The sequence below is a fragment of the Ursus americanus genome, chromosome 14 (genome assembly GCF_024610735.1).
Source record: "Ursus americanus isolate L20-20 chromosome 14, mUrsAme1.1.p, whole genome shotgun sequence".
Classification (NCBI taxonomy): domain Eukaryota; kingdom Metazoa; phylum Chordata; class Mammalia; order Carnivora; family Ursidae; genus Ursus; species Ursus americanus.
Window position 1 is genome coordinate 52,745,721 of NC_142140.1, and position 12,968 is coordinate 52,758,688.

The 12,968-nt window shown below is 53.9% G+C and overlaps 1 protein-coding gene across 4 annotated transcripts; it reads right to left on the reverse strand.

The window, feature by feature from the left end:
• Window positions 1–6,080: 6,080 nt before the first annotated feature.
• On the reverse strand, window positions 6,081–12,922 carry MRPL4 (mitochondrial ribosomal protein L4). 4 transcript variants are annotated; one of them, XM_087867285.1, is made up of 10 exons: window positions 12,727–12,922; window positions 12,575–12,641; window positions 12,338–12,488; window positions 10,566–10,617; window positions 9,439–9,556; window positions 8,414–8,520; window positions 8,186–8,295; window positions 8,030–8,106; window positions 7,847–7,934; window positions 6,081–6,871 (listed from the first exon to the last, which is right to left on the reverse strand). In XM_087867285.1, exons 1-10 carry the CDS (start codon window positions 12,781–12,783, stop codon window positions 6,535–6,537), a joined length of 1,164 nt encoding a protein of 387 aa, XP_087723411.1. In that variant the 5' UTR covers window positions 12,784–12,922; the 3' UTR covers window positions 6,081–6,534. The 4 variants fall into 4 exon arrangements, with proteins under 4 accessions (XP_087723411.1, XP_045630332.1, XP_045630331.1 ...); XM_045774375.2 differs by having other exon boundaries at window positions 6,683–6,924; XM_045774376.2 differs by lacking the exon at window positions 7,847–7,934 and having other exon boundaries at window positions 6,637–6,924.
• Window positions 12,923–12,968: the final 46 nt, after the last annotated feature.

A 12,968-nucleotide genomic window follows, 5' to 3' on the forward strand; every position in this document is an offset into this window, starting at 1 on the left:
GACAGCCCTGATTCCGGTGTTTGCAGGCACCCTCCTGAGACTGCAGAAGCTGTATTCTGGGGGCAGGGAGGACAGGGTGGAAGCCAGGAAGCCAGAGAGGTGACTACTCTAGTCCAGGTGAGTCATGATGGGGCCTGCACTGGGCGGTGGCATTTGGAGACGTCAGATTTGGCATCCATTTCGGTCGCAGGGTCTACTGCACTTGCTGGGACATGAGGACAGAACAGAGTCAAGGAGGGCTTGTTGGTCCTGGTCTGAGCCCCTGGGAGGATGGAGAGCCATTTCCTGAGATGAAGATGGGGCAGCAATGGGGAACAGGTTGGCAAGAGGTGCACCCACCTCCTGGTCTTACACTCCCTTTGTGTTTCCTTGAGGAAAAGGAAAACAGATGCTCCCCAGCCCTTCACTGAAGCTTCCAGGAAGGGCAGAGCTTCCTTCAGGGTGCCAGGCAGTCTCGGGCAGGCCAACAAATGGGCCCACTGCAGACCAGAGGCCGTGGACACAGGGCAGAAGTATCCACATCCCACTCTATGGCATCGTGCCTGCTCTCCCTCCAGTCTGAGCTCTGGCATGGCTGCCCTGCCCTTCCTGGCAGCTTCCGTGAACTTCTTTTGTCTCTGAGCATTCGCAACATGCTGTTCCTCTATCCCAGAATTCCGTTCCGCCATTTCTATAAAAGGTTCTCAGAGCATTGCACCCACAAGGTTGTAACAGGATGAGGAGCAGATTGGGGTTTGAATCCAGGCTCTGGTACTTACCAGCTATTTTAGCATAAGTTCTCCCCAAAAGTAGACCCTGAAACAAAACTTGGGGTTCAGGCAGTTTATCTGGGAGGTGATCTCAAGAAACACCTGGGGTGGGGGGGAGTCAGGAAGGGCACCCGTAAAGGTGTGCATTAGTGGGGTTACCTGTTGGGGTCACTGAGGTTCAGACTCACTGAGGAACTCGGAGGTGGGTAGACTCTATGCCAGTCCTGTGCCTAGCTGGGCAGAGGCTACTCCAGGAAAGTCAGCTCCCCAGTACATACGTATGTACTTACTTACTTTATTCATTCATTCATTCATTCATTCATTCATTCATTCATTCATTCACATTTACTTATATTTACTTATTTAAAAAGTTTTTAGTCACCAGGCTGTACGTTACATCTCCAGGACCTATTTATCTTTTTTTAAAAAAAAAGATTTTATTTATTTGTCAGAGACAGAGCACAAGCAGGGGGAGCGGCAGGCAGAGCAGGCAGAGGGAGAAGCAGGCTCCCCACTGAGCAAGGAGCCCGAAGCAGGACTTGATCCCAGGACCCCGGGATCATGACCTGACCCAAAGGCAGATCCTTAACCGACTGAGCCACCCAGGCGTCCCAGGACCTAGTTATCTTATAACTGGAGGTTTGTGCCTTTGACCCCCTTCACCCATTTCCCCACCCCCTGCCTCTAGCAGCCGCCAGTGTTCTCCGTAACTATAAATTCAAGTGTTGATGTTTTTTTAAGATTCCACATGTAAGTGAGAGCATACAGTATTTGTCATTCTCTGATTTATTTCACTGAGCGTAATGACCTCAAGGTCCATCAAAGTTGTACCAAATGGCAAGATTTCCTTTTTTTTTTTTTTTTTTTTTCAAAATAGGCTCTATACTGGGTGTGGAGCCCAGCACGGGGCTTGAACTCACAACCCTGAGATCAAGAACTGAGCTGAGATCAAGAGTTGGACACTTAACTCACTGAGCCACATAGGTGCACCAAGCTTGCCTTCTTTTTTTATGGCCAGATATCACTCCGCTGTGTGTATGTATATATCCTTTCATCCACTGACGGACAGTCAGGTTGTCTCCCTGTCTTGGGTATTGTAAATAATGGCGCAGCAGCATGCGGGTGTAGATGCCTTTTCAAGGTTGTGACTCTGGGGGCGCCTGGGTGGCTCAGTCGGTTAAGCGTCTGCCTTCGGCTCAGGTCATGATCCTGGGCTCCTGGGATCGAGCCCGGCATCGGGCTCCCTGCTCCATGGACAGCCTGCTTTTCCCTCTCCCTCTGCTGCCTCCCCTGCTGTGCTTGCTCTCTCTGTCAGATAAATAAATACAATCTTAAAAAAAAAAGGTTCGTCCATGGTGTAGTATCTCTCAGCACTTTTTCCTTTTTATGGCCGAATAAGATTCCACTGTAACAATGTATCACAGTTCATTTACCCATTCATCAACTGGTGGTCACGTGAGTTGTTTCCACCTTTTGGCGATTGTGAATAATGCCGCCGCGAACCCTGGCATACAGGTGTCTGCTCCAGTCCGTTTTCTTTTTTCTTTTATTTCCAGTCCCTGTTTTCAGTTATTTGGGTCGTACTCAATTTCTCTTCATAGCTGGATAATATTCCCTGGTATGCAGAGAGGACATCTCTTGGGTCCGTCTGTCAGTCGACGGACATCTGGGTTGTTTCTTCCTTTTGGCCGCGGTGAGTCATGCTGCTCCGCACATTCGTGCACAGAAGTTGGTATGAACATTTTTTAGTTCTTTTGGGAATACGCTTAGAAGTGAATCGGTGGGTCATATGGTAATTCCAAATGGAACTTTTGGAGGAACTGCTAGACTGTTTTCTTTCCTATTCCTTCCTTCCTCTTTCTCTCTTTCTTTCTTTCTTTTTCTTTCTTTCTTTTTCTTTCTTTCTTTCTTTCTTTCTTTCTTTCTTTCTTTCTTTCTCTCTTTTTCTTTCTTTCTTTCTTTCTTTCTTTCTTTCTCTCTTTTTCTTTCTTTCTTTCTTTCTTTCTTTCTTTTCTTTCTTTTCTTTCTTTCTTTCTTTCTTTCTTTCTTTCTTTCTTTCTTTCTTTCTTTCTTTCTTTCTTTCTTTCTTTCTTTCTTTCCTTCTCTTTCCAGATTTTATGTATTTATTTGACACAGAGAGAGAGCACAAGCAGGGAGAGTAACAGAGGGAGAGGGAGAAGCAGTCTCCCCGCTGAGCAGGGGGCCTGATGCGGGGCTCGATCCCAGGACCCTGGGATCATGACCTGAGCCAAAGACAGACGCTTAACTGACTGAGCGACCCAGGCGCCCCTAGACTGTTTTCCGCAGCAGCTGTGCCATTTTACTTTCCCACCAGCCACGTAGAAGCATGCAAGACTTCCAGTTTCTCCACATCTTCATCAATGCCGATTTTCTGTTTTATGATTACTACTATTATTGCCGTCCTAGCGGGTGGTTGTCGTTGTGGCCCCTGCTGCCCACCCCCCTCCCCCCGTCCTTCTGAGCTGCCCAGCAGACAAGCCCAGCACAGCCCCGCAGCGGAGGCAGCTGGCGGGGGCGGGGGAGAGTGCGTGGGACAGCAGGTGTCAAGGATGCTGAGAACCCCCGCCGTGAGCTGTGATCTCGAGCAAACCACATCCCCCCCAGGTGCGTCTCCACGGTCTCAGCTAAAGAATGGGATGGTAACACAGACCTCAAAGGCTGGATGTGAGAGGTCACTAACCTGGTTTGTGTGCGGTGCTTGGCAAGCGCAGAGCGAGAGCAGGTAGCAGTCGTCAGGATTTGTCTGTTTCACTAGGATCCAGCTCTCAGAATCTCCCCCTCAGACTTGCTCGGTGTTCCCACAGATGTGGTTCATGCTGGTGTCACCGTTCATCCTGGCCATCCTAGGGGGTAAAGCAAAATTCATGTTGTTTACGAGACCGTCAAAACAGAACTTTGCTTCTCCTTCCACCCCTTTATTCTCTGCTGGAATCTTGCCCACCCCTGGCTGAGAAGTCTGCCCAGGACTCAGGGCCAAGTCAGTATCATATTCTCGTCTCTGAATTTGACTTGATGTTGGAGGGGAGCCCCGGGTCAGGCCTCGCCAGGCTAGAGGCGTCGGTGAAGAAGGGCCTGGTCTCTCTGCTGGTGACCTTCTTTCTGTCTGCCTTACCCCCTCTCACTAGCCTTGGAGTCCCTCCTGCCCAGGAGCGGGAAAGAGGGGACAGGGGACAGGGCAGTTCCTCCTGGGCTAGGGCTTTACCCGCTTGGATGGCCCGGCAGTGCGTTAAGGTGGCACCCCTGGGAGATTTGGTGGATATGTGTTTTGGGGGGCTCTGAGGCTTTCTTTTCTAGAGACCCCTTGGAGCGGTGGGATCTTTGGTCTGGGTCGGGACTCTTCCCTCAGCCCCACCCAGGGGGCCTCCACGCTGACCACCAGTAAGCAGACACCTTGGCCCCACCATCAGAGCCGCCTGCCTCTCACCCTCCGAGTGGCTGGATTTGCTTTCGCTTTCTTCAGCCAGATTCAGCCCAAGTCCTGGGTCTCCTGCCTTGAATGGCTGACTGCGAAGTGCCCTACCTCTCTGGGCTCTGTCTGGGTCAGTCCATGTCCAAGCGGGTGGGAGAAGGACTTGTGGGTAGCCATAGCTCCAACGAAGAAATGTCTTTGCTCATCTCTCTCTTTTTAAAAGGGCTTATTCTAGAGAATTTCGAACACAGCACAGAGGATACACGATGAAGACACACATGCTAGTTTCCACGGTTCTCGTGGCTGATCTCGTTCCTTCTCTCCCCTTACACCCTGTCATGGGATCAACTGGTCCCCCCGCCCCCAGCAAGAAAAAAATAAAAGTGCTAACCCCCCAGCCCTGTGAATGAGTAAGATGAGGTTATTGGGGCAGGTGGGGGGGGGGCGGCTAACCCACCATGACCGGTGTCCTTATGGAAAAGGGAAATCTGGACACAGGCATGTACACGGGGACGTTGCCATTCGAAGACGGGGCATACCTTGGGGTGACCACGAGCCCAGTAATGCCAAGGATTGCTAGCAAACCACCAGAAGCCAGGGGAGAGGGATGGGACGGAGTCTCCCTCGAAGCTTTAGAAGGAACCAACCCTGCCAACACCTTGATCCTGAGTTCTAGCTTCTTGGACCATGAGATGATACACTTCCGCTGTTTCAGCCACCCAGGCTGCTGTACTCGGTTGAATCAGCCCTAGGAAACTCATACACACACCGCCCCCCCCCCCCGCCCCCGATATTGGAAAGCACATTCTAGTTATCAGATCATCCTTTTCTTTTCTTTAAGATTTATTTGAGAGAGCGAGAGTGTGTGCTCCTGAGTGGGGGGAGGGGCAGAGGGAAGGGGAGAGAGAGAATCTTCAGCTGACTCCCCACTGAACACAGAGCTGACACAGGACTCGATCCCATGACCGAGATCATGACCCGAGCCTACATCAAGAGTTGGATGCTGGGGGCGCCTGGGTAGCGCAGTCGTTAGGTGGCTGCCTTCGGCTCAGGGCGTGATCCTGGCGTTCCAGGATCGAGTCCCACATCGGGCTTCTCTGCTGGCAGCCTGCTTCTTCCTCTCCCACTCCCCCTGCTGTGTTCCCTCTCTCACTGGCTGTCTCTGTGTCACATAAATAAATAAAATCTTAAAAAAAAAAAAGAGTTGGATGATTAACCGACTGAGCCACCCAGGCACCCGTCAGATCATTTTTTTCTAATGTCTCTTTTCATTCTTGGTCTGGCTGCGGGTTTCCAGTATGGCCGAGCAGGTTGCGACACATTTCTTTGTAAAGTCTGTGGGAGTTGGCCTCGTTGTTTCCTGACTGCTGTGAGGTGGACAGCTAGGCAGTCTTACTTCTAGATACGACGATCTGGACTAGTCTGGGTGCTCAGAACGGCTGGGTCTTCCTCTAAGACTTTTGTCCCCATGTGGCCAGTGAGCAGCACAGGGAGAGGTAGGCAACAGTTTGGCTTTAGTCCAAGCGACATTTCCCACCCACCCTCTGCACCCCTTCTTACTACAGGCTCCAAATAGCTTTTTTACTTGTCAAATCTGGTGCTTTAAGGGATTAAAGTTTATATCTGTGAGGATTTTCCGAGAATGTGCTATGAGCTCTGAAGGCACTCCCCAGAGATGCATTCCAGAGATGTTTTTGGCAAGGGGCAGTCTAGCCCCTGGTTGGTCACTGTGGCCCCCTGGCCTTGGCTAGACCGACACATGCAGATGTCAGTTCTGGCTGACCTTTCCTTAAAGTCACATTATAGTTACCACGTTGGCCACGTTACAGTCTGTGTTAGGACTATTACAAGAAAATTAGCTTGCGGAGTGGATATCAGCAGGCTCAAGAATTCGGGTACCATTTCAGTGTTTTAAAAAAATGTGTTTATTTGCTCATTTATTGACCACAGGGAATCAGACTCTGCTTCGGGGAAATCATAATGATGAAAGCTCAGGTTTACACTTCCTGTTTGTAGAATCGAATCCCCTGCCTGGCCTGCAGGGCCATGGCCAATGGCAACACGAGCCCCTCAGGGATGTGAATTCTCGGGGACAGTGCTTGGCAGTGGGGAGGCACTGGGAGTGGGTTCCTAGGGACAGCGGTGCCCCCGCTCCTCTGCACGCTCCTGGGGTCTGACTCATCCTGGGGAAGCTGACTGTGGGTCATTGCTATAAACAGCCCTCAGGTGGCCCCTTGAGGACAGAGGTACCCAGCAGCACCTAGCACTGAGGAAAGAGCTTGCTTTGCTAGGTGGAATTATTTACATATTGGCAATGAGCTGTTCTGTTTCTCTTCTTTGATTTAAAAATAAGATTCATCTTAAAAAATGAAAGAGAAAATTTGGGCCAGAGTTCAGTCCGGCTCTCTGCTGAGTCGCTCCTTCCTGGTAGTGACGCCCGCTTGGCCACTCTGTGTGCGGCCACACGGAGATGAGGGGGTTCGGCAGTGCCGCTCTGCCCTCACAGGATGGGCACGAGCCTCCTGAGCCCGTCGGGGGCTCGGCCTGGCTCTGCGCAGGCACCCAGCACAGAGGGGTCCAGGTAGAGGGCAACTGGGGCTCAGGGGAAGTCGCGGTAGGGCAGGCGGAAGGGGTAGAGGGGCGTGTAGCGCGAGTCATGCCAGAGCAGCTTCTCCTCCAGGAAGGCGACGGTCTGCAGGGTCAGGACCAGGGTCTGGTGTTTGAGCATGCTGTATACATTCAGGCCTGGGGGTGGGGTGAGAGCCAGTCCAGCTGGGCTGCCTACCGTATCTGGGGCCCCTTTTCCTCCTCGAGGAAGCAACGCCCTCCCCGTATTCCCCTACTAGAGACACACTGTGGTCCGGCATGGGCTCACGGATCTTGCAGGCTAGGTTCAAACCCCGGCTCAGCTGTTCACTGATGCCAAGACCCTGGGCAAGGGATGATCCTCAGCTCAGCTTCTGACTGACAGCCTCCTGTGTGGCTGGCTCTGCCCTGCGCTGGGGCTGGGATTCCCACCTCCCACTCCTGGGGGACAGACAGCCCCTAAGCACAGCAGAGGCATGAATGTACTGCAGGAGGCCTGTGGCTGCAGTTAGCGAGTGAGCGGGACAGGAGGAGGCAGCGAGCGCAGGGAGAGGATGGGGCCGGGTGTACAGGATCTTGTGGGCTTCAGGAAGAACTTGGGCTTTGACTCAGGGAGGTGGGAACTGCAGAGGGCTGTGGGCAGAGGAGGGACACGCTGGGATGCGTGTGCTCACGCGCGCCCTCTGGTGGCCATGGTGGGGAGAACAGACTGCAGAACAGAGCAGGAGCCAGGGACAGGGGCAGGAGGGAGATGGAGGTGCGGGGGGTAAGAAGTGGTGGAATTCCCGATATGTTTAAAGTCAGAGCTGACAGGGTGAGCTAACAGACGAGTGGTGGGTGAGAGCATGGTCTGGGGCCTGAGCCACAGGAAGGAAGGTGTTCTGAGGTCCCAAGATGTCCCTGAGACCCCCAGGTATAGCTGTCCAGAGGAAGTCAGTCGTGCAATCAGGAGCCGAGAAAGAGCTCTAGGGATTAGTCAATGTGGTGATGGGTGTGACATGCCCAAGCCAGGCTGGATCCCACCTCCCAGCCTCTCTAAGTAGGGAGCCAGATGAGGACAGCCAGCAGCCCTTCCACTCACTCCGTGTGTGGCACTGAGACCCGAGCTTGGACAGAGCCTTTCTTCAAGGATGGCATTTTCCCGATGCTCTGTTTGGGCAAGCTGAGGGCTGCGTTGAGAAGGGTACCGAGTGGCAGGTATAGAATTTGAATTGGCCCATGGACCGCTGGGGACCTGGGGGGAGAACCGGGGCCCTCTGCTCACCGACAGCCGGGATAAGGTTGAAGGTCTTGAGCCCAGAAGCGGCTGCTACGATGTTCTGAGGCATGTCGTCGTGGGCTCTGGAATGGAGGCCAGGAGGTGAACACCGCAGAGGACAGCACCCAGCGCCCCCACCCCTGCTCTGCCCCGCGCCCTCACAAGTCCACAAGGAGCACGGAGTCCCCCCAGCGGCGGTAGCGGGCCAGCTCAGTCAGGTACTGGGGGTCGGAGGTCGGCAGCTCCAGGGAGTCTACAATGTGCAGGTCATCCTATTAGGAAGAAAGGACAGTCTGAGCCCCCAACGGCCCCCAGGAGCTGCCTGGGCTCTCCAGCCCCCACAGCCCACACCCCCGACGCCGGTGGCTCCCGGCGGGATCAGGCCTGTACCTGGGCCAGCTTGACGGTCAGCGCCACCTTGAGGCCCTGCACCCGCACTTTCATGGGGAGCATGTAGTAGTAGCTCGTGGGGCCCCGGGGGCCATGGGCAATGCCTCCTGCAGAGACAGAGGTGTGTGGACAGCTGAGGACCCCAGCTGGGTGTGGGGATCAGAAATTTGTCACAGTGGCTGGTGTACAGAGGCTGTCAGCAGGGAAAGTGAATCAGCAAAGAGGACAGGGCCTCAGGGAGGGACAGAGAGGGGACGCTGGACCCAGCATTCCCCAGGACGGTGTCTTTGCCTCACTGGGCCTCAATGTCCTCGGCCATCAAACCCTGAGTGAGAACCGTCTACCTGCGTGTCCACCCTCCGCTGGGCCCCGGGGCTGCAGCAGGGAACAAGATGGACACGATTCCTACCCTCATGTCATTCATACTCAGACAGAGGTTCAACTGCAGAGGAGATCAGGGCTGTCTTTCTGGGGTGGCACAAGGAGTTGTTAGGGGCTGGGGACCCAAAGGAGGTCAGGGAGAGTTTCCTGGAGGAGGCACAGCCCAAACACATGCTAAGGATGAGAAGAGTTAGCCAGGGAGAGGACACTGAATCAGCTGTCTGGTCAGAGAGGATGTGGAGGAACAAGGGGGTGGCGGGGGCGGGGGGGTGGCAGTCTGTAGGCACCACTGCCTGGAATGCCAAGGTTAAGGAGCTCAGACTTTCCAAAAAGCCTGTAGGAGCCGCCCGGAGGCTTAGGAAAAGCACTCTGGGCGCTGTGTGAAGGGTGGTCCAGGAAAGGTGAGACGGGAGTCAGGGCCAAAAGGGGCTGCGGCCACAGTCTGATGAGAGAGGCTAAGGCCAGAGCTGGCGGAGGCTGGGAAAGTGGACGACTCTCCAATCTCGGACCCGCACATGGGTAGTGAGGTCTGGGGGCCGGAGTCCTGCTGCCCCTGCCCAGGTAGAAGGAATGGGGCTGACGAGCTATCACACCAGATGGGTGTGAAGACACCCCCAGGACCCCTCCCTCCCTTCCTCGCTCACCTCCTCGCCAGATCGGGGAGCGGATGCTGCCATGCCTGGAACGCCCACTGCCTTTCTGTGGCCAAGGCTTCCGGCCTCCACCCCGTACCTCGGCCCTAGTCTTGGTCTTGGCATAGCTCTGCGGGTACAAAGGGAGGAGATGGACGGTCGGGTTCCCAAGGCAGATGCTGTCACGGCTGAAAGGGCCCAGGCCTGGGAATACAGCAGTGAGCTGGGCAGTGGGCGCTTGCCACTGGGGAGCCCGACAACGGGAGGCACAGAGATTAGGGCTCCAGCGGGACAACCACGCAGCACTGTGGGAGGGAGAGAAGGATAAAGAAATCGAGAGTTCCCTCGTCCACTCCAGAACGTCAGCCTCAGAAAGGCAGGGGCTCTGCTGCCTGGCACAGAGTAGGCACTCAGTATTTTTTGAATGATTTTAATGTGGTGGCAACGGAAAGGAAAGTGTTGTGTGGGGAAACGTGTATAGAGGCTAGAGAAAATCAGGGAGAGGTATGGGGTGGGGAGATGACAACGGACTTCGCATGCCAGGCTGAAGACTTCATTCCTAGGGCCGTGGTAAGCCAGGGAGGGTGTGAGCTAGGGGAGGACTCACTAGACTTCTGAGGTAAGCAGATGGAAAGCAGAGAGACCCCGATTGATAATGGCTTCTTCGATGCACTTGGCAAAAAATCTAAACTACTCACCACTGCTCCTGCTGACCTCTGTGGTCACACTAAGCTCCCTGCTGTCCCTGCCACAGGACCTTTGCATGTGCTGTTCCCACCACCTCTACCCTAGCCCCACTGCCCCCTTAGCCTAGTTAGCACCTACTACACACCTGAGGTTAAATGTCTCTTTTTCTCTGGGACAACTCCCCCAGTCATGTGTTTATAGGCTTGCCTACTTGATTCATGTTCACCTCTCCACCTAGACTACGAGCTTCCTAAGGGCAGGGATCTTGCCTGTCTTGTCCACTAGCACAATGCCTAATGCAAGGCGGGCGTTCAGAAAACACCTGGCAAGTCACCCATCAGTGAACGGTTCAGAAGAGAGAAGATAAGGCCCGAGCCGAGCAGTCCAGAGAAGACAAACCGAGCAGCTTTCTCTGCCTCCTTCTGCCAACCTCACCCCCCTCGGATACTCACAATTCTCTTAAAGTTCTTCTGCCAGGTGGCAACCTGGTGCAAGATATCCAACCTACGGAGAAAGAAGAGGCCGTGAAAGGCCTACGTCCAACTGAAGCCCTCCCCACCTCACCAGATGAAAACAGGGGCTCCTCCCGTCCAGTTCCAGGGCCCCGTCTGATCTGCCCCCCACTTCTCTGCCCCATCTCATACCACCGCCATGCCCACTCTGTTTCCATGCTGTGAAACAGGGTCCAGCCTCCATGCCTTTGCGCTCATTGTTCCCTCTGCCTGAAACGCTCTTCCCCAGCTGGTTTCTCCTCAGCCAGCAGCTCTCAGCCCCAAACAACACCTCCGAGAGGAGCCTCCTTGCTAAGAAGAAAGCCACCTCTTCCTCCTTCTCACGGCACCTTACTCTCTTCCTACCATTACAGACTTACTCCTTGCCACCTTCTTCACGGGCTGGTTTGCCTCTCCGGCCCTGCACTACCCTCCTAGTCGGGAAACACCGGCCACATGTGTGGCTGTTGAACACCTGAAATGTGGCCAGTGCCCCATGTTGAAATGACACTGTTTTGGATATATCAGGTTAAATAAAATAGATTGTTTCTTCCTACTTTTTTTTTTTTAAACCTGGCTACTAGCAAAATGTAAATTACACGCAGGATTCACATTATATGGCTGTGTTGGACATGCCTGCCGGGTAGCTTGCCAGGGGTTGGCAAGCTACTATGGCTAGCAGGCCAAATCTGGCCTGCTGCCTGTTTCTGTAAATATGTTTTACTGGGACACAACCGTGTTTTTGCTTACAGACTGCCTATGGCTGCTTTTGTGCTACATCAGCAGAGAGGAGTAGTTGCCATGGCGACATGATAGCCTGTAAAGCCTAAAATATTTACTATCTGGCCCTTTACAGAAGGTTTGCGGACCCCTGCTCGAGACTGTAAGCAACATCAGCAACCTTGGTGCTCACTCACTGCTGAATTCCCAACACCTAGAATGGAATCTGGTACGTGGCAGATGCTTCGTACGTTATTTACAGAATAAACAAAATATGTTGCTTTAAATTTCTTTTGTCACTCTTTACTAGATTGGGACTAGTAAAAGCAGTGGGCAAACCATGCCAATATCAGTAATAGTAATAAATTAACAGCACTTATTATGTGCCAGATACGATGTACTTGAGGGGCATCCTATGCCTTGGCAAGCGATAAGCCAGCCCAAGGAGTTGGCCCACATAAGGTTGAGATCCTGGCTCTAAAGCTTACGAGCTGTGTGACCTTGAGCAAATTTCTTAACCTATCTGTGCTCAGTTTCTTTATCTACAAAGCAAGAATAACTAAACCCTATCCTAGGGGTGCTATAAGGATTTACTTAACCAAAAGGCAAATAGGCTAGGCTATGCCAGGCACAAAGTAAGGGCTGAACCATTGTTAGTGCTTATTTTTTCAAAACTCAGTAATAGCAACCATAATCAACATATCTACAGAACTTATTAGGTGCCAGAATTAACTCATTTCATCAACACAGCAACCTCTTGAGGTTTGACAGAATGCAGACACAAGAGGGAAGGCAGGGTTTGAACTCGGTCACTCAGGCTCCGGAGTTTTGCGTCCTTAACTCTTTGAGGATGTTAACTCTTGGATCTCAACCTCACATAACCCTGTAGCAGGGAAAACCATCATCCCCGTTTGGCAGGTGAAGAAGCTGAGGCTCAAGCCCAGGTCATCCTGATTCCGTACGCCCACTCCTCCTCCCTCTGGCACTCAGTTCACCATTTCACTCCCACTCACCTGGGCGCTGTGGAGAAAACTTCAGGGTGCAGCTCGGCCAGACCCACGCGCTCCTGCTCGTAGCCCCGCAGCGACTCCACCCAGGCCTGCACCGGACGCCGCGGCGCGGGGACCGGGAGCTCGCACCTGCGCAGCACGGGCGCCTGGGGGCCTGAAGCGATCGGGAGATCGGGGGTCAGGGCCGAGCGTCAGGGCTCCCGGTTGCCGCCCCTCCTACAGCGACCCTGGCAACCTCACCCGCGCTAGCTACTGACTCTGGCTTCGCCGCCTGGGGTACTGCCTCTTCCGTCAGCGCGTTCAAGCCCTATAAACGGTGGACGAGAGTGAGAAACGACCCCCGGAACCTCCAACCTTTTTCCTCCGGACCCGTCCCCAGTCCCCGGCCTCACCCGGCAGCCCGTGGGCCGAAGCCAGGCCCGCACCCCAGCCCGTACTAGCTGCAGCATTGTCGCGCGGCTCCCCACGCGGAGAGGTCAAGGCTCCTTCGGGCTCTGCGCGGCGCCTAGCGATGACATCACGCCCGCGACACCGCCCACCCCACTCGGATCGGCGCTGGAAAGCCGAGTGTGCAAGAGAGAAGTCGGCGGAGCCTGGCCCAGCGTGCCTCCATCTCCGCCCCAAGACTAACCCC

Bases quoted from the DNA above. Each gene is read 5' to 3' on its own strand.
- MRPL4 (XM_087867285.1), bottom strand. From the start codon at position 12,783: ATGCTGCAGCTAGTACGGGCTGGGGTGCGGGCCTGGCTTCGGCCCACG. The intron at 12,642-12,726 runs GTGAGGCCGGGG...CACCGTTTATAG, and splicing joins TTCGGCCCACGGGCTGCCGG to GGCTTGAACGCGCTGACGGA. The intron at 8,521-9,438 runs GTGAGCGAGGAA...CTGTCTCTGCAG, and splicing joins CTCCCCGATCTGGCGAGGAG to GAGGCATTGCCCATGGCCCC.